The sequence below is a fragment of the Fundulus heteroclitus genome, chromosome 22 (assembly GCF_011125445.2).
Source record: "Fundulus heteroclitus isolate FHET01 chromosome 22, MU-UCD_Fhet_4.1, whole genome shotgun sequence".
NCBI classification, from domain to species: domain Eukaryota; kingdom Metazoa; phylum Chordata; class Actinopteri; order Cyprinodontiformes; family Fundulidae; genus Fundulus; species Fundulus heteroclitus.
The window spans coordinates 2,159,753-2,179,368 of record NC_046382.1 but is presented as its reverse complement, the minus strand read 5'-3'; the positions used below and the strand labels follow the sequence as shown (position 1 = coordinate 2,179,368).

General features: G+C 41.1%; 1 protein-coding gene and 2 long non-coding RNA genes across 3 annotated transcripts in view; 1 reads left to right on the top strand and 2 right to left on the bottom strand.

Annotated features, from left to right (window-relative positions):
• The window catches only part of LOC118557085 (NLR family CARD domain-containing protein 3-like), a 33,775-nt gene extending 25,337 nt beyond the window's left edge, over positions 1-8,438 (top strand). Inside the window, exons 7-9 of the mRNA XM_036126178.1 lie at positions 1,131-1,304; positions 7,655-7,701; positions 7,841-8,438. Of these exons, the coding sequence (XP_035982071.1) occupies positions 1,131-1,304; positions 7,655-7,701; positions 7,841-8,370 (751 nt within the window). The 3' untranslated portion in view covers positions 8,371-8,438. The remainder of the gene's footprint in view (positions 1-1,130; positions 1,305-7,654; positions 7,702-7,840) is intronic.
• Positions 8,439-17,614: 9,176 nt separating this feature from the next.
• LOC105933422 lies at positions 17,615-18,949 on the bottom strand. The gene is made up of 3 exons (XR_004927597.1): positions 18,929-18,949; positions 18,762-18,825; positions 17,615-17,884 (listed from the first exon to the last, which is right to left on the bottom strand). It is a non-coding gene; the product is annotated as an uncharacterized LOC105933422 (long non-coding RNA).
• Positions 18,950-19,054: 105 nt separating this feature from the next.
• On the bottom strand, positions 19,055-19,385 carry LOC118557100. Its single transcript, XR_004927595.1, has 3 exons — positions 19,353-19,385; positions 19,226-19,273; positions 19,055-19,122 (listed from the first exon to the last, which is right to left on the bottom strand). It is a non-coding gene; the product is annotated as an uncharacterized LOC118557100 (long non-coding RNA).
• Positions 19,386-19,616: the final 231 nt, after the last annotated feature.

Below are 19,616 nucleotides of genomic sequence, written 5' to 3'. Positions count from 1 at the left end.
CGACAAATTAATATTAAGGATCACTATGAACATAGTGGGTCACACTGAAATTTAATTGTATTTTTTTTAAACAAAATTAAACTTCAGCTTTCTATACATGCTGCATCAGATCCATGTTTTTATCAAGGGTTTGTCTCATTTCACACAAAAAGCTGTTCTCGCACCCTAAGACAATCGGGGGAAAAAGCCTGAAAATAAAAATAGTTTTAATGACGTTAGAATCTTTTCTATTTATGTACTCTCCTCGCCATGACTGAGACAAAAGATCTCATATAAAGGAGTAAATAACTCTGAAATCATTCTCAAGAAGGAGCGGTTTGCCCAAGTAACCTGCAACAACTCTCCAACACAAGCAGACAGAGATCAGACAGGCTCTGCTTTGTTCCATTATTAGATGGGAGATCCAGATATTTATCCTCATGGGTTATTCCTTAAAAATATCCTAGAGGGCGTGCTTTGGTGGCGCAGTGGTTACCGTGCACAACCCCTGTATGGAGGCCTTAGCCCTTGACGTGGCTGACGCAGGTTCAACCCCGACCTGTTGTCTCTCCCCCTCTCTCATTCCCCATTTCCTGTCAGCCTACTGTACAAAAATTGTGCCACTAGTGCCGTAAAAACCTAAAAAAATATATCCTAGACTTTCTTGCATGTACAGGTATAGAAACATTATTTATATTTTTTCTTTTATTTATGTTTCATTTATAATGATGTATGAAGATTTACCATTTCTTGCAGATTTCTTTAAAGTGTCAATTGGGGGGGGGGGGGGGGGGGTTCTAAAGCAACGCCCAGGAGGCATATCCTTCTTCTAGACCGTTCTAGGCTGGTAGAATCCCTACACCGGCAACTATAAACTGAGCAGGGAGGAGCCAAGCAGGGTGGGCCAGTGTAACTGCGCCTTTAGTGTCAGTTTACAGAGTTTCCATCCTAGTGGAGCTCTAGTCTGGATTCATCTGTTTAAATGTGCCAGATGTTATTTTTTATTCCCTACAAAAGGAAATACAGTTGGATTTATATTTTACCTGCTGATCACCAGTTTCTTGTGTTTTTCCCAGCTGAAAATTACCAGTCCAGAACTTCTACCTCAACTTCCTCAAGTTCTCATCATGTGTTGAATTGTGTGTCTGCAGCTTGTCAGGCTGTCTGGTCTCAGAGGAAGGCTGTGCTTCTCTGGTCTCAGCTCTGACCTCCAACCCCTCCCATCTGAAAAAGTTGGACCTAAGCTACAATTATCCAGGAGACTCAGGAGTGAAGCTGCTGTCATCTGGACTGAAGGATTCATGCTGGAAACTGGAAACTCTCAGGTATGGAGGAACCTGCTGCAGGTGGCAGTTTGTAGAGCACTTTATTTTGGAAAATATTTTATTTTGAAACTTCCCACATGACCTGGACACACATCTGAAGTTCAATCATCTCCAAAGTTACTTCAACCAAATCACTAGCATAGCATCAACTGCCGGTACCAGAGGAGGAAATGAACTACTTTTTTTGTTCTTTTACTTACTGGATGTCAACATATTTAAACACAAACAGATCCACAAAAATGTTTGAATCTTGGCTAAATACTCATATAAACCACTACAAACACCATTAAAACTATAAGCAATTAAATCAAAAAGCAAAGAAATTCCAGAAATGTTGTGACTCCATATATAGGTCATAGCTGACCACTTTAAAACTGTTATAACAACACGGGCAACTCAGCCGATCCCAATGAGCTTATAAATTGTTCAGTATAATTTTCTAGTCCCCACTGATGTTTTTCAATTCAATTCAATTCAATTAAATTTTATTTATATAGCGCCAAATCATGAAACATGTCATCTCAAGGCACTTTACAAAGTCAAGTTCAATCATATTATACAGATTGGGTCAGATTATACAGATTGGTCAAAAATGTCCTATATAAGGAAACCAGTTGATTGCATCAAAGTCCCGACAAGCAGCATTCACTCCTGGGGAAGCGTAGAGCCACAGGAAGAGTCATCTGCATTGTACATGGCTTTGCTGCAATCCCTCATACTGAGCAAGCATGAAGCGACAGTGGGAAGAAAAACCACCCATTAACGGGAAGGAAAAACCTTCAGCAGAACCGGGCTCAGTATGAACGGTCATCTGCCTCGACCGACTGGGGGTTACAGAAGACAGAACAGAGACACAACAAGAGAGACAAAAAAGCACAGAAGCACACATTGATCTAGACTTAGACTTAGACTTAGACTTTCTTTATTGTCATTTTGTAGCACAGAGTGCATACAGAACGAAATTTCGTTTTTTCATACAGCTCAGAAAGATTGCAGTAACTCTACAGGATACCTTGCAGTGAATTTACAGTACAGGATAAGAAAAATGCAGTGGTAAATCACAGTCAAATACAGGATAACTTTCAATTAAATTTCGGATAAAGTGCAGCAGTGAGCAGTAGGCAGATTGAAATGTAAAGACAATGTAAGCAATGTAAACAATTATGCAGTAAGGTGCAGCAGTGATTTAACAATAGACAGTTGCATTGTAAACAGTTTTTTGCAGTACGTTTCCGGAAAAAGTGCAGCAGCGATATTGAAGGATACATACAAATGTGCAAATTCGCGGGTCGTGTGTGGTACACAGTCCGTTTTTATACTTCAGCAGTTCAACAGTCTGATGGCAGCAGGGAAAAAGCTTTTGCAGAACCTGGTGGACCTGCAACGGATGCTGCGGAACCTCTTTCCAGAGGGCAGCAGGGAGAATAGTCTATGGTGGGGGTGTGAGGGGTCCCTGATGATGTTACGGGCTCGAGATCTAGTAATCTGTTCTACATTAGATGGTAATACCGGGTGATCTGTCTTCCCTGGATGATGTCACAGTTAACAGAACGCCAGACCAGGTGTACCTACTATGAAGAAAAAAAGAGAGAGAACAAAGAGATAAAAGCTGAAATGACGATAAGCAATGCAAACTGGAGAACAGTAGGAGAACCCAGTAGAGTGAGAGAAATAGACCCTGATGTCCTCCAGCAGCCTAAGCCTACAGCAGCATAACTACACAGATAGCTCAAGGTAACATGAGACACCCTAACTATAAGCTTTGTCAAAAAGGAAAGTTTTAGACTTAGACTTAGACAACTTTATTTGTCATTTGTATGCACAGAGTGTGTACAAAATAACATTTTGTTTGCATACAGCTTGCAAAATTACAGTAAATTGCAGTAAATTACAGGATAAGGTGCAGTAGTGATTTATAGTAAACAATTGAAATGTAAACAATGCAGGGGAAATAGACAGTGTGAGATCACAGTGTATAGGTGAGTATTATTAAAACCGTGCAAATATACAAATGTGGTACAGAGTCCATTTGTGTCTTCAGCAGTTCAACAGTCTGAAGCATATGTGCAAATGTGCAAATATACAAATGTGGTACAGAGTCCATTTTGTGGCTTCAGCAGTTCAGAGTCCATTTTGTGGCTTCAGCAGTTCAACAGTCTGATGGCAACAGAGTACCGTCAACCTTTGGACTCCAGCTGGCAGGATGGATCTGGTCCTGGAAAAGGCTCTTAAGCTGTGGCTACAGTCTTTAACTCGGTTTCACCTCACCTGCTGGAATCCTCCGGTATGTTGGTCTCTGGCTCGAAGGACCAATTAAATGTCAGGTTTAAAGCACCTAAAACATTCAATAAACAACACACATCAGGGAGAAAAGACAACAGACGTTAATTTTGCTCTCGAGAGGAGAAACGACAGAGATCTGCTCCTTTACAAATCTTTCATCGCTTTGAAGCACACCCCGTCATCACCTCTCTTTTTATTTCAAATAGGGGAGGTCCTTAATTACAAAACACCGTTGCAGCACTAAGGAAGTAGAGGAACAGTCACATCCAAGATAACACAGCATGATTTAATCACATCTCTTCCAGGCACTCAATGCAGACCATTCATTACTCAGAAAATGGGTCACAAGTATCACAGATAACTGGGTGCATCACAGTTACACAAATTCCTTGTACCATTATCAACACAACATGTTTCCTGTCTTCTGCAGGTCTCCTAGAATGGCAGAAGATAGTAAAGGACCCAAACAAATGATAAAGCTACAACACTAACCACCTCACTTATATATTCCAGTAAATATATGATGAAAAACCCAATAAATCATTAACACAATAAAAGAAATACAAAATATTCCCAACATCTATATATACATATCTGTACATATCTGTAAAACTCTATTTATAGTAATATCCACCTGTATATTATATTCGGTACATATCCAGCTGTAAATTTAGTTTACAATACTAGTTATCTATATATTATACTCATGTGACAAATCTATCAGTAAAATTCTGTTTATAATAGTAACAACAAACAGAAGAGGTTTTATTGCTTTGCAGTTTGGATGAGGGAAACTGAGGGTTAAATGTTCAAAAGAACTGTAGTTATTAATTGGTCTGGGACTAATTAATAAATTCGACTAAAAGATGGTTGCTACTCCTCCTCCTCTTCCCATAGATCTGGGAATGTGGAAATTTAAATACCTGGAGAGAGTTGACTCATTTATACTAACGTATTCCTCTTGTAGCCAGGTTTCTGTGAGACAATAAATAAATCTGTTTATCAGAAATCAATTCATTAACTAACAAAGTCTTTGTAAAGGGGGGGGGGGGGCTTATATTTAATAGACCAAATATGTATAATATGATTGAATTTGACTTTGTAAAGTGCCTTGAGATGACATGTTTCATGAATCGGCTCTATATAAATACAATTGAATTGAAATTGAATTGAAGTAATTGTTTGATTTTTAGGTTCAAGTTGAGTCATATTGATTTTTATTAGATTTTTTATGATTTGTTTGTTTTAGATCAGTTTGTGATCTATTCAGTTATAGCTAGGGTTGGGAATTGAAAAGATTTTCACGATTCCGATTCCCTTATCAATTCTGTGAAACGATTTGATTCGTTTTCGATTCTATTTTCAATTCCAATTTGGGGAAAAAAGGAGAACAAACAGTTTGATGATGAGCATCAACTTTGCTTACTTAACTATCACACGACCTTACAAACTAACACGGTCAAGATGTCCAAAGCAAATGTGCAACAGGAGTAACATTTAAATTTGTTTAAATAAAAAAAGGAATATAAGAACAAACTTAAATGCAGTAGATGAGTAGTTTAGAATACAAGAAAATGTAAGTTTGTTGTGACAGTTTCTTATTAGTCTCTCTTTAGATAACCTCAGTCATCTACATCTAATGGAGAAGCCATCCGTTTGATGAAAAAGCATTACTGTACAATTTTGAGAAATAAACTCATCTCCCCCTGATTTAAATAAACGAGCGTCACCTTTCTCTCGCTCCCTGAACTGCGGAGCAACTTCGTAGCATGTTTTGTTACATCCATTGCAATAGATAGAATCATGTAAGAATTCCAGCTACCAGTAGTTCTAATTAAACATGCTACCAATGAAGGGCTGAATTAATGAGAAAGGCACACTCCCTTAATAAACCCAAAGAGAGGTAGGAAATTGGTTTATTTCCAGAAATGGCATATGATTTACTAGGAACCAGCCAGTGATGTAAAACTAGCTACTTACCACCAGAGTTGCCTTCCATGCTGGTCGTAACTTTAGCTTCTGTCCGGTAAGAATCAAAAACACGGCATTCATTAAATTGTATGCCATGTTGTGTGCGCAGGTGTTTCTGCCTGTTGGATCTATTTCCTCTCACGGATGTATATGCCATTTTGCAATGATTGCAAAGCGCCTCGTTGCCATCGTTCTCTTCCTTAAAATGAAGCCAAACCTTCGACCGCTTACCTGATGGGGCAGCATTTTTTTTTTTTTCCGCCTGGTCACGTCATACTTGCTTACTGAATGCCGTGTGCATAACCTGCGTAAAAAACGTGACGTAACTTGCGTAAAAACGTGACGTAATTTGCGTAACTTGCTCAGAGCCACAGCACAACAGAATCGAAAAGAGAATTGTTAAGCAAGCTGCCAAACGGTGCCACGGAATTTAAAAACACAGAACCGGTTCTGGACAGGAACCGGTTTTCGATTCCCATCCCTAGTTATAGCCGTTTGAAAGACACCGTCTCAATAGGATAATGGGTGGGTGACAGTACAGAAGCTGCGGAGAGGTCTGCTAAACTACAGCTCTGCTTCCTGGTCTGGACCCTGGTTTGTCAGCATTCAGGAGAACTAATAAATCCGGGCAGATTCTTAGAAAGAAGAGCTGCACCATCCAAAGTGGGATGGATGCCGTCTCTCCGGATCAGACCAGATTTTCCCCAGAAAGTTCGCCAGTTATCTTAGACTTAGACAAACTTTTTTGTCATTTTGTATGCACAGAGTCCGTACAGAACGAAATTTTGTTTGCATACAGCTTGAGAATTTCAGTGAATTGCAGTGGATTTCAGAATAAAGTAACTTTGCTGGATAGTTTCAGGATAAAGTGCAGCAGTGATTTCACAGTACAGCAATTGAAATGTAAACAATACAGGACACGTGTGATACAGAGTCCAGTTTTAGCTTCAGCAGTTCAACAGTCTGATGGCAGCAGGGAAAAAGCTTTTACAGAACCTGGTGGACCTGCAGCAAATGCTGCGGAACCTCTTTCCAGAATGTAGCAGGGACAACAGTCCATGGTGGGGGTGTGTGGGGTCTCTGATGATGTTACGGGCTCGGGACACGCAGCGCTGAGATGAGATGTTCTTAATGGAGGGAAGAGGAGCCCCAATGATCCCTTCTGCTGCCCTCACCACTCTCCTCACGTTCTTCCACCCCACACAGTGAGACAGCTGGTCAGAATGCTCTCTATAGTGCTTCTGTAGAAGGTCTTGAGGATGGGCGGGGGCAGGTGGGCTCTCCTCATCCTCCTCAGGAAGTACAGTTGTTTCTGTGCCCTCTTCACCAGTGACGTGGTGTTCACAGACTAGGTGAGTTTGTCCGTGATGTGCACCCCCAGGAACTTGGTGCTGCTGACCACCTCCACAGCTGAGTTGTTGATGAGCAGTGGAGCAGGGTGAGGCTGGTTCTTCCTGAAGTCGACGATGATCTCCTTTGTCTTCTCCACGTTCAGGATCAGGCTGTTGTCTCTGCACCAGCCCACCAGCTGCTCCACCTCCTCTCTGTAGTCCTGGTCGTTGTCGTCCCTGATCATGCCCACCACCGTTGTGTCGTCTGCAAACTTCACAATGTGATTGGTGGTGAACCTGGGAGCGCAGTCGTGTGTCATCAGGGTGAACAGCAGGGGGCACAGCCCTGAGGGGAGCCCGTGCTGGGCTGCGTCCTGAGCCCCCTGCTGTTGTAGCCTACGTGTAGCCTACGTTGTTTTCAGGACACCACCTAGACAACCAGCGGTTGAATGATGACATGCGGCTAAACATGTCATCACTGGTCAGATGAGGCAGGGGGGCAGAGAAAATTACAGAGTCCGACATTGTTTTAGCAAACTTCCACACCTAAGCAACACCAACTTTAGTGACCTCCGATCGGCGTGAATAACAATCTTACTGTATTTACACTTATCCTCAGCCAGCAGTTTCAGGTAGGATTCTATGTCCCCCAAACCGTATTAGTTGATGCTAGATAATTGTAGGACAATGTGTGTCTGAGAGACATGTAATGTCCATGTTTGCTGCTGAAAGAGACTGATGGTCTGACCCCCCTCCTCCTTTCAGGGTGGAGCCTGCTGGAGAACGATGGTTGACACCAGGACTGAGGAAGTGTAAGTGTGTTTTTATTTGATTCATGACAACAAAGCAGCTCACATTCAACCATCTTCAGACTGTCCATCACTCATTCAGGAGTCATCGTCAATAAATGATCAATAACTGCAGCTGGATTGTCTTTGTTCTCTCCATCAGATTCCTGTCAACTCACAATCGACACAAACACAGTGAACAGAAACCTCAAACTGTCTCTAGACAACAGGAAGGTGACACATGTGGAGGAGCTTCATTCATATCCTGATCATCCAGACAGATTTGATGTTCCTCAAACGCTGTGTAGAGATGGTCTGACTGGTCGCTGTTACTGGGAGGTTGAGTGGAGAGGATACGTTTATATATCAGTGAGTTACAGAAGAATCAGGAGGAGAGGGGACATTGAAGACTGTTCGTTTGGAAAGAATGATCAGTCCTGGAGTCTGAGCTGCTCTGATGTTCGTTACACTGTCTGGCACAATAAAAGAGGAATGCATATATCCTCCTCCTCCTCTGCCTCTGGTAGAGTAGCAGTGTATGTGGACCATCCTGCTGGTATTCTGTCCTTCTACAGAGTCTCCTCTGACTCACTGATCCACCTCCACACCTTCAACACCACATTCACTGAACCTCTGCATCCTGGCTTTGGGTTCAGGAATACCAGTCCAGGTTCCTCAGTGTTTGTATGCTAAGTTCTCCTGTCAGAGAAAGCCTCTCCCTGTTGAACAGATACTTCAGTCTGTTCATGTCTGTCTTTCACTCAGAAACACGTTTTCACATTCATGAATTCAATCTGTTTCTTTGTGAAACTCTTCTAAATGATTCCTTGTAAACTTCTTCCTCTTCCAGTCCTTTAAAGATGGAAGCTGGGATTATTCCAGGATCCACATGTTGTTTTTCTGCCTGTTTCCAGTCAAAGCTTCACTCTGAATATCAGCATGTTGACTTTCTCTCTAGGTTTTTACTTTCATTCATCACTCAGATTTCATTGAAATGTTGCCAGTTTTTCTCTGAACATTTATATTTCTGTCAGCTTTTATTTTTCTAAACAGTTTTTAGATTCAAATGTTAAATTTTATTTTGTATATTTGCTGACAAAACGCCTCTTAAATGTGGTCATGACATCATGTGTCAATGATAATTCCAGTTTTAAACAGCTGGCAAAGTGAAGACGATTTGCTTTGTGAGCTTCTGATGGGTTGATTCATGTTATTTTTGTTAATTAATTACATTTATTCATCTATTTTAAGGCATCATCTCAAACTCTCTGCTTCTCTTTGTGACATCATGGAAACATTAATCAACCAAGACATCAGGAAAAAAAAACTTTTGACCAAGGTTCTCAGGAGCCCAGTGGTCGTATTCACAAAGATTCCTAGAACTAAAAGTAGCTTAGTGACGTCTTTTTAGGAAAGATATTTCTATATTCTAAGATTTTTCTTCTAATTTTACCTTAGTAAGATCAAAGTTATTCTAAAAGCATCTAAGGCCTCCAGAGAGCTCCTAAAGAGATAAAATGTTAGTAGTGAGGAGGGTCTTTACTGAGCCTGAAGCAGGAAGATGGTGGAAACAGAGAGAGCTGATTGGCCGTTCCACCACCTGAACTGTGGAGGAAATGAGCTCATAAACTTCTTCTAGTTTCAGCATCCCGACGGGTTAAAGGCGCGGCTATGTTAATGAGACTGATTAAGGATAAATATTAGAATATTGAATAATCCTGAATAAAAATGTGATATATAACAGAGGTAAGAAAGTATTTTCTGGATTTCATGATGTCAGCTGCCTAAATGGTCTAGAAGTTTGCTTGTGTGATGCCATCTCTTTGTTTTGATTGCTGCTGTGCTTCTCACGCAGCAGGCTGGTGCATAAAAGCACCAAAGATGCAGAGAGAAAAAGATGCTCTGATCTGCAGCAACATGCTTTAAAGTATTTGCTCTGTGATCCAGGGGCCAGTTTACCTTTCAACACTCCTCTATTCTCCTCTCAGAGCTCCGATCTGCTGTCCAATTCGGCTTTTCCACCATTTTTCTTCATTTTATGTCGTCATTTCTCCAAATCCAACTGCTTTATATAAGCAGGGGATCCCAGTAAAATGCTGACAGGTGAGTGGGCATTAATATCAACTAGATGAAGTAGTAAAATGACTGGTGAGTACAAATAAATGAGCAAATCAGAATAATGAAGAGGATTTAAATGAGTTCAAACATTCTGATGCTGTGGGACAATTATATAATTAGCTAAATTTTATGACATATTTCTTCATCCAGTCTAATCGTTTAATTTCTCCTTTGATCAATAAGAGCACATTTATATTTTTTGAATCAACCAATTACAGCACCGGGCAACAGGGTCAACCACACCTGACTAAGATAGAAGTGTCTGTCATTCTTCCTCAGAGTCTCAGCAGCATCTGAATCTCTGAAGCTCAGACTCCTAGGGAGGAGTTTCTAGACTAAGACAGGAGCTCTGAGAGACTCTGAGGATCTTTGTGAATACGAACCCAGGAGTTCTCTAACCGTTTCCAGACTGATAGATGTCAATTTGTTTTTCTAATGTTTCTGAATATTTTTGGCTGATGTGTTGCTTTTTATGATCTTTCAGCTGTCAAAGGTTCTGTTTAATTGTTCTATCTGCAGGTCTATTAATTATTGGGCTGATGTTTGGCAGAGAAATCACTTAGCTTCCTTAAAAATGTCCTTTAATTACAGTTCATGACATAAGAGGGTGTGATTACTTTCTCACATCCTTAATAAATCAAATCCTGATTTGAAAACTGCTTATTGTGTTTTCTTTATGCGATATTAAAATCAGTTTCATCTTAAATATTTAATTGGGACAAAAAAAGCAAAACCAGAACAAATCTGGGAGGGTGTGAATACCTTCTCACATCACTTTGTGTATGTTTGACATTTGTTGCTAATGTGCTGAGGTCCAAAGAAACCAACCTGTCTGGTCAGGATTTAGAAGCAGAACCTTGTATTTACGTGGTTCTGGATGTATGGATGAGTTTAGAACCTCCTGCAGAAACCAAACCAGATGCTCAGATCTTCTCATCTGGAGCATCTGAAGAACGTCTGACTGAAACCAGAGACATCAGGGCCAAACGTTTCCATGAAACCTTTAATCATCTCACTGTCAGGTGGGCAGCATAGAAAAATAAGCAGAAAACCAACAAAATAAAATCTGACAAAGCAGAAAAAAAAACCGTGACACCATGAAAACAGAACTTTCTGATTTCAGACCTGAATCTTTGAAACTAAGAAAGTTTGCAGGTTTGGTTCTGATGCTCCATGTCCAGAAAGACCAAAATCTAAAGTTCTGGCTTTAGGGTTCGTTTGTTTCAGTTCTCCTGGAGCTCCAGCCAGGTGGAGTCAGCCATCAGATCCTTCATCTAAAGAAAAGCTGAAAATATTGAAGCTCCTCCTGCAGAAAATGGACCTTCAGAACTTCTGAGGTGGACCCAGTGTAACCGCTGGACCGACAACATCTGCACATGGAGAGCAGAACACTGAGGCTACCATAGTAAACATCATGCTAAATATGAGCTGGAGCTCAGCCAGAAGCTTCAGTTTGGATCTGAAGAAACCAGAACATCCCAACCCAGACGAGAGGAACACTGAGGAGTCCACTGGACTCAGCCACCAGAACCACAGGCCTACAGGAACACAGAGGAGTCCACTGGACTCAGGAACCAGAACCACAGGCCTACAGCAAAATACAAGGTTCTGTTCAATCTGCACATAGGAGGTCCGTTCTTCATCTGCTGCAGAACTGAAGCCCAAACAGGTTCTACACAGAACAGAGGCGGTTCTTCAGGAGGGGAGGGCGATACCAGGGTCCACATCTGGACCCAGTGGAGCTGGGTTCTGATCAGTCCAGCAGAAACTGGCTGATGTCCCTGAAGGTCTTGATCGGGTTCATGGTTCTAGAGCAGCAGGTCTCCTCTGACGTTCTGCTCCGGGTTTGGACCTCCAACCTTCATCCCAGCAGGAACTTGCTGAAGTCTCACTGGTTGCTGCCTGAACGGCACCGGGCCAGGTGAGCAGAACAGGTCCGGCAGTAAGGACGCCATGGTTCTGCAGGAAGCCGCTGGCAGAGCGAGCAGAACCGAGGGCCCCTGTCCGTCCACTGGAGGGGCTGCTGGCGCCGGACAGACCGCGGGTCCCAGGAGGAGCTGGACGGACCCGTCCTGTGTTCTACATGGCGGCGCCAGTCGGTCTCGGGAGGGACATCCAGGCGGAGAGGCTGAGCGGGGACGTCTCCCGCCACAAGGGGGCGCTGTGGAGCAGAACCGGTTCTTCCCCCAGGCAGAGAGGCCTGCCGATGGTGGCTGCTGGAGGCACTGGTGATGCGACGGGGTGGGGCCAGGGTGGTGTAGAGAGTCTGTGGACCCGTAGGAGCAGCAGGACCGGTTCTGGGCCTGGGAAGGGAGGAGGAGGAGGGTGGGGCGCGGCGAGGAAGAGTGCCGTAATTCAGCGCCATGCTGGGGAGACCTGAGGGAGTCTGACTCCTGTCAAGACACAACCAGAAACTGTTGCTGTAGGTCCGAAGGAGGTCCTGAAGAGAAGGAGAGAAAAGGAGTTCTCCCTCCTGGTTGTTCCTGGTTCTGGTTCCAGTCTGAGCTTCTCTGGGAACTGTAATCTGGTTAGAAACTAAAGTTTGTCATATTTTCTGTTTCTCTAGATATGAAAGCTACTTTATTTAGTCGCTAACAGACCAATGACATGGAGAACCAATCAGGTCGCTGCATTTTCCCCTTGATCTGCAGTAAAGGAACGCCAACGAGCTGCAATCTGAATCTGATTCTAGTGGAGGTCAGAGTACATATCGCTGCAGCGCCTGTTGGATATCCAACTCTGCCCATCCTAGTCGGCCATTTTGATGACGTCACCCCTGGGAAGTGTGGCGAGGTGAAAGTAAAAATATGAATATTTATGATAAATTTGAACCTTATTTTAAAGATGTCTTATTGGGAATCACAAAATATAAAAAGGAACTTTCTGACCATTTCTTCTTGTGTAATCTTTTGCTACTGTTGGCCAAATTTTATATTCACAAATGTAAAATTATTATGACTAAACCCTCATGTATCTCTTTTTTAAAGGAAGCAACAACTTATTTTTCTACATTGTCCTCCTCCAATAACAAAAAGGCGGTTAAAACCTTATCTTTATGCTCTAAATTTAAAGTTTTTATGTAATCCCTTTATTTTTTTCAATTCAATTCAATTTTATTTATATAGCGCCAATTCACGAAACATGTCATCTTGAGGCACTTTACAAAGTCAAAATCAGTCAGATTATACAGATTGGTCAAAAATTTCCTATAGAAGGGAACCAGTTGAGTGCTTCAAAGTCCCGACAAGCAGCATTCACTCCTGAAGAAGCATAGAGCTACAGGGAGAGTCGTCTGCATTGTACATGGCTTTGCAGCAGTCCCTCATACTGAGCAAGCATGAAGCGACAGTGGAAAGAAAAACCACACATTAGCGGGAAGGAAAAACCTCCGGCAGAACCGGGCTCAGTATGAACGGCCATCTGCCTCGACCGACTGGGGGTTACAGAAGACAGAGCAGAGACACAACAAGACAGACAAAAAAGCACAGAAGCACACATTGATTCAGTAATCGGTTCTATATTAGATGATAGTAGCGGGTGATCTGTCTTCTCTGGATGATGTCACAGTTTAACAGAACGTCAGACCAGGTGTGCCTACTATGAAGAAAAAGAGAGAGAGCAAAAAGTTATAAGCTGAAATGACGACAGTCATTTCAATGTAATACAATGCAAAACTGGAGAACAGTAGACTGAAGAACAGTAGAAATCAGTAGAGCGAGAAAATTAGACCCTGATGTCCTCCAGTAGCCTATGCCTATCACAGCACAACTATAGAGGTAGCTCAGGGTAACATGAGCCACTCTAGCTTTGTCAAAAAGGAAAGTTTTAAGATTAGTCTTAAAAGTAGACGGGGTGTCTGCCTCACGGACCAAAACTGGGAGTTGGTTCCACAGGAGAGGAGCCTGATAGCTAAAGGATCTGCCTCCCATTCTACTTTTAGAGACTCTAGGAACCACCAGCAGACCTGCAGTCTGAGAGCGAAGTGCTCTGTTAGGAACATACGGGGTAATCAGAGCTCTGATATATGATGGAGCTTGATTATTAAGGGCTTTATACGTTAGAAGGAGAATTTTAAATTATATTCGGAGAATTTTAAATTATATTCTTGATTTAACAGGAAGCCAATGAAGGGAAGCTAAAATTGGAGAAATATGATCCCTCTTGTTGATATTCATCAGAACTCTTGCCCCAACATTTTGGATCAGCTGAAGACTTCGAACTGCATTTTGTGGACTTCCTGATATTAAAGAATTACAATAGTTCAGCCTTGAAGTAACAAATGCATGGACTAGTTTTTCAGCATCACCCCTGGACAGAATGTTTCTAATTTTGGCAATATTCCGGAGGTGAAAAAAGGAAACTCTGGAAACCTGTTTAATATGGGATTTAAATGACATGTCTTGGTCGAAAACAACACCAAGATTTTTTTACTTTATTACCACAGGCCAAGTTAATGCCATCCAGATTAAGTGATTGATTAAGAACTTTATTTTTTTGAGGACTCTGGCCCAAAGATTACAACTTCTGTCTTGTCAGAATTTAGATGCAGGAGATTTAAAGTCATCCAGCTTTTGATGTCATCAAGACATGACTGCAGTCGAAGTAACTGATTGGATTCATCAGGATTTATGGATAAATATAGCTGAGTGTCATCAGCATAACAGTGGAAATTAATCCCATGCTGTCTGATAATTTTGCAAATCGGAAGCATATATATAGTAAATAGAATTGGTCCAAGGACTGAACCCTGTGGTACTCCACAAGTGACCCTAGAGTTTGAGGAAGATTTATTATTAACATGAACAAACTGGAATCTGTCCGACAGATAAGATTTAAACCAGCCTAATGCTTTCCCCTTAATCCCTACAGTATGTTCAAGTCTTTGTAGGAGAATATTGTGATCAACTGTATCAAACGCAGCACTGAGATCTAACAGGACAAGTATAGACACAAGTCCATTATCTGAGGCCATGAGAATATCATTAGTGACCTTCACCAGAGCTGTTTCAGTGCTATGATGAGCTCTGAAGCCTGACTGAAACTCCTCAAGTAGGTCATTACTTTGTAAATGTTCACATAGTTGAGTAGCAACTACTTTCTCAAGAATTTTAGATAAGAAAAGAAGATTAGATATAGGTCTGTAATTTACTAACTCGTCTTGATCAAGAGATGGTTTCTTAAGTAAAGGTTCAATAACAGCTACTTTAAAAGCCTGTGGTACATATCCATTTACCAAGGATAGGTTAATCATGTCTAAAATAGGACCACTGATCAGAGGGAATACCTCCTTAAACAACTTGGTTGGGATTGGGTCTAACATACAGATATAAGGTTTAGATGAAGCTAAAATTTTAGATAGCTCAGAAAGCTCTACTGCTTTTAAACAGTTCAGACACTGCAGGCTCTAAAGATTCCTCCAATGCTGCCTCACTTACTGAGGAGGAGGTAATCATGTTTGGGAGGATGCCAATTATTTCATTTTTAATGGCATCAATTTTATTTATGAAGAATCCCATAAAGTCATTACTGCTAAGAGCTAAGGGAATGGATGGATCAACAGAGCTATGACTCTGTGCAAGTTTGGCAACTGTACTGAAGAGAAATCTAGGATTATTTTTATTCTCCTCAATTAATGATGAAAAATATGCTGCTCTAACTCTGCGAAGGGTGTTGTTATACAACAATAGTGGACGATACAAAACAACAAACAAGAGGTTTTATTGCTTTGCAGTTTGGATTAGGGGAAACTGAGGGTTAAATGTTCAAAAGAACTGTAGTTATTAATTGGCCTGGGACTAATTAATAAATCAGACTGAAAGATGGTTGCCACTCCTCCTCCTCTTCCCACAGATCTGGGAATGTGGAAATTTGAATAATTGGAGGGAGTTGACTCATTTATACTAACGTAGTCCTCTTGTAGCCAGGTTTCTGTGAGACAAAATAAGTCAATCTGATTATCAGAAATCAATTCATTAACTAACAAAGTCTTTGGAGGGAGGGACCTTATATTTAAAAGACCACATTTAATTGTTTTATTTTTAGGTTCGAGGTGAACAGTATTGATTTTTATTAGGTTTTTATGATTTGTTCCTTTTAGATAAGTTTTTGATCTGTTAAGTTTTGGCCGTGGGAAAGACATCGTCTCAATAGGATAATGGATGGGTAACAGTACAGAAGCTGCAGAGAGGTGTGTTAAACTACGGCTCTGCTTCCTGGTCTGGACCCTGGGTTGTCAGCATTTAGGAGAACTAATAAATCCGGCCAGATTTCTAGAAAGAAGAGCAGCACCATCCAAAGTGGGATGGATGCCGTCTCTCCGGATTACATGGTTATTGCTTATTATTTATTGCTATTTTTACTTTATTCAGTTAAAGGTATACTATGCAACCGGGGTTGATTTTCCAGCGAGGCTCCCCCCAGAGGGCGAAAGTAAAAGTGCACTGTCATAAAGATGCTCAGCTGTTCAGGTTTCTCCGTCAAGCCAGGCGCGGTTGTTTTGAGTTTAGCGGACAGGCGAACGCAACGAAAAGTAAAAAAACGGCAGTACAAACAATGACTAACACAGTGAAAGTATGAACATCAGGTCTCCCGCAGCCCTATCTTGCGGCCGCCTCGCCGCGGTAGCGTCTCGCCAACATAAAAAAAAATAAATAAATAATAATAATAATAATAATAAAACTCGATATGCTTGCATGTTTATTTGACGTTAACACGCGGTTCTTTGTTGTTGCTTTCGCGCGTGCATATAGTGAATGGCAGGGCAAAAACACATGGAGTTCTCGCCGTAAAGCAAGACCGACTCTCGCGGTGTTGCACGACAGTTCTGAACCTGTGGGTGCGGGCCGAGAGCTCTTGCAATTGCAAGTGCGGTATTTCCCCCACAGACCACCAGGGCGGCCGAGAAAACCTTTGTTCGACCTGAAATGACTCATTTAATCATCCAAAACGGCATGGAACACATTAATTAACTGAAAAATGTTGCATAGTATGCCTTTAATTTTTATTTATTTATTTATTTTTAATCAAACCCCTGGCAATTGTTCATAGGAAATTGTACTTCTTTCTGTATTATAAAGCATTTTCTAATAAAGCTTATTTAAAAAAAAAAAAAGTAAAAATATGAAGCGCAAACTTTAGAAAGTTTTAATTACAACATAAAAAACTGCAGTCCTTTTTTTTCGGTGACAGTAGCCATTAAAATAATTTCCCAAATATAAAAATGTTGCAATAAACATGCATTATCGTAATTGCTTCATGGCAATATAAACATTAATTTAAAAATAGTGAAATTAATCTTGCAAACACTGAATTAAACTCAATACATAATATTGTGTTAAAATAGTATGTGTTAACCCTCAATTGGACCCCTTTTAGTTTGTGTTGTTCAAAGGGCTGGTTATCCTTTTTTTTTTTCCTCATCTGGGGTCATGAACTTGTGTGTAAAATCTGGTCACTTTGATGTGTAGTGTGGGGTCTGTGCAGAGTTTGTATACAAAGATGATGTTGCGGGTCATTTTGACCCGGCCACATTAACGTGGGTAAGTAGCTGTTCAGATCCAAAAAAGATCCACCTCTGAGACCCAGACCAAGGTGTGTGTGAAGGAAGTTGGGTCTGAGGGTCTGTGTAAAACACTTTACATCACCACATCAAAGTCGAGGCAGACTGCGGTCATCAATATGACTCCGGGTCATATATATATATATATATATATATATATATATATATATATATATATATATATATATATATATATATGTGTGTATATGTTTTTTTTTTTTATTTTTTTTTGGGGGGGGGGGGTGGTAGGTGGGCCAGGGGTGGTGCCGGTCCTCTGGCTAAGGGGAAAGGGTAGGGGTGTTAAACATTGCCGACACAGCTGAACAAGAATTAATAAAAACTGTGTACTCTTCTTGATATTCAAAAACAAAAGGGAGGCATTCTCTTGAATCATGGATGTCATCATCATTGGCGATGTTCTGAAAGAACTGCTGTCATGGACAATATGCTGGGCAGTTCAACATGTCCACGGAAAAGAGACATGTTGTCCCGTATCCAGCATACTGCTTCATCGATTCTTGTCATGGTGCTCTGAGAGAAAGAGAAGTAAATTTGATATCACATTTACATTCAGTACAATACTTTTCACCAATACACATATTCCCATCCTAATAACTAATGGCCCCATGTCAATTTTCTGATACTTATTTCATAACTGCTGTCTATGAGTTTCAGAACATGGACAACAACAAAACAGCACACACCTTCTGAACATGAAGGATTTTGTTTTCTTTCAAACAGCATTGCATAGGGAACGGGGAACAGTTCCAATTAAAGAGACATTGAACCTGAATACGCCTAAATATTGCTGGCCACCGAAGCGCAAAGGATCAGCCGAGTCCAGCTGATATATTTGGAAAGCTTTGGGCATCAGGAGCTGTCAAGTGAAGTGTCAATAACAACCAACAATCAATAAATGTATATCACATTTTTTGGGGAGATGTTATAAAGGTGGCTACTTTCAATGTAATTATAAGCAGGTGTTCCTAGAGCTGTGGAAGCTGGATCTGCGGTTGGGAGTTTCCTGGTGTGCCTGTATTCCTACTCTGCTACAATTACAGCCACTGTTCATAGTCTTATTGCTATCATTACTGCCATCATTATCATGACTATCAATATCATTGGCATTTTTTATCCAGTTTATGTGTTACTGTGTAGGCTGCTTCTCTCTGCTCCCTCTCTCTTGCCCTATCTCTCTCACCCCCAACCGGCCGAGGCAGATGCTCTGTTTGGAAAGCTGGGAGATAACTGTTTTTGTGATGTGGCGCTATATAAATAAAATTGAATTGAACAAGTTAAATGTCAATGCATATATGTAGTACCTGCAAGGTCATTACTCTAATTGGTTTTAATAATAAAACAACAATCAACAATTTGAAGTTACACTGGAGCAAGTAAAGAATTACACAGAGGAACCAGTGTCCTGGTTTCCACACAGGAAAAATCAGGAGATCTTTTGATGCTGCATCAGCCTGTAGGTGATCATAAAGCCAATAAGTGTCCCCTTTCCCAACTTATGAAAATAGAAGACATTGCAGGCGGAAAAAAGGAGTAGAAAAAAGTAAATAAGCTTACCGGTAAATTAAGAAAAGTGTCCTGCCCAAGTGGCTGGGGAGAGGGACGTCTGGGCCTCCCTACTGAAGCTGCTACCCCCGCGACCCGACCCCGGATAAGAGGAAGAAGACGGACGGACGGACGGACGGTCCTGGAAAACTTGGTGCATGCCAAGTGGCAACGACATAGGCATCCGCTGCATACACATCCTTCTTCTGCCAACACATAAGTAAGGGACAGAAAAAGCTGTAATGTGAGGAATCACATGTTTGACAGACTTCATGATCAACTTAAAGGTTAACAAATAACTATGCACACCTTCCACCAGGCCATGTCACAAATGAGCTAAATGCAGCTGTTGGCAATCTATAAAGAGAAATGCAGAGGTTAATTTCAAATGTGAGGTAGAAAATCCACACACGTATAACTGCTATATCCTACTTACTGTTGCTTCCAAGTTGTGCTGCAAACCAAGTGACTGGAAGTCTTGCTGTGTTAAGTTGGAAGTCCAAACTTGGTTGTCCCAATAATCTCAGTTTCTGATCTTCTGGCATCGAGCACATAGTCAACCTTGAACAAGAGAAATTATACATACATATACATACACACATATACATACATACACACACACACACACACACATATATATATATATATATATATATATATATATATATATATATATATATATATATATACACAACAAACA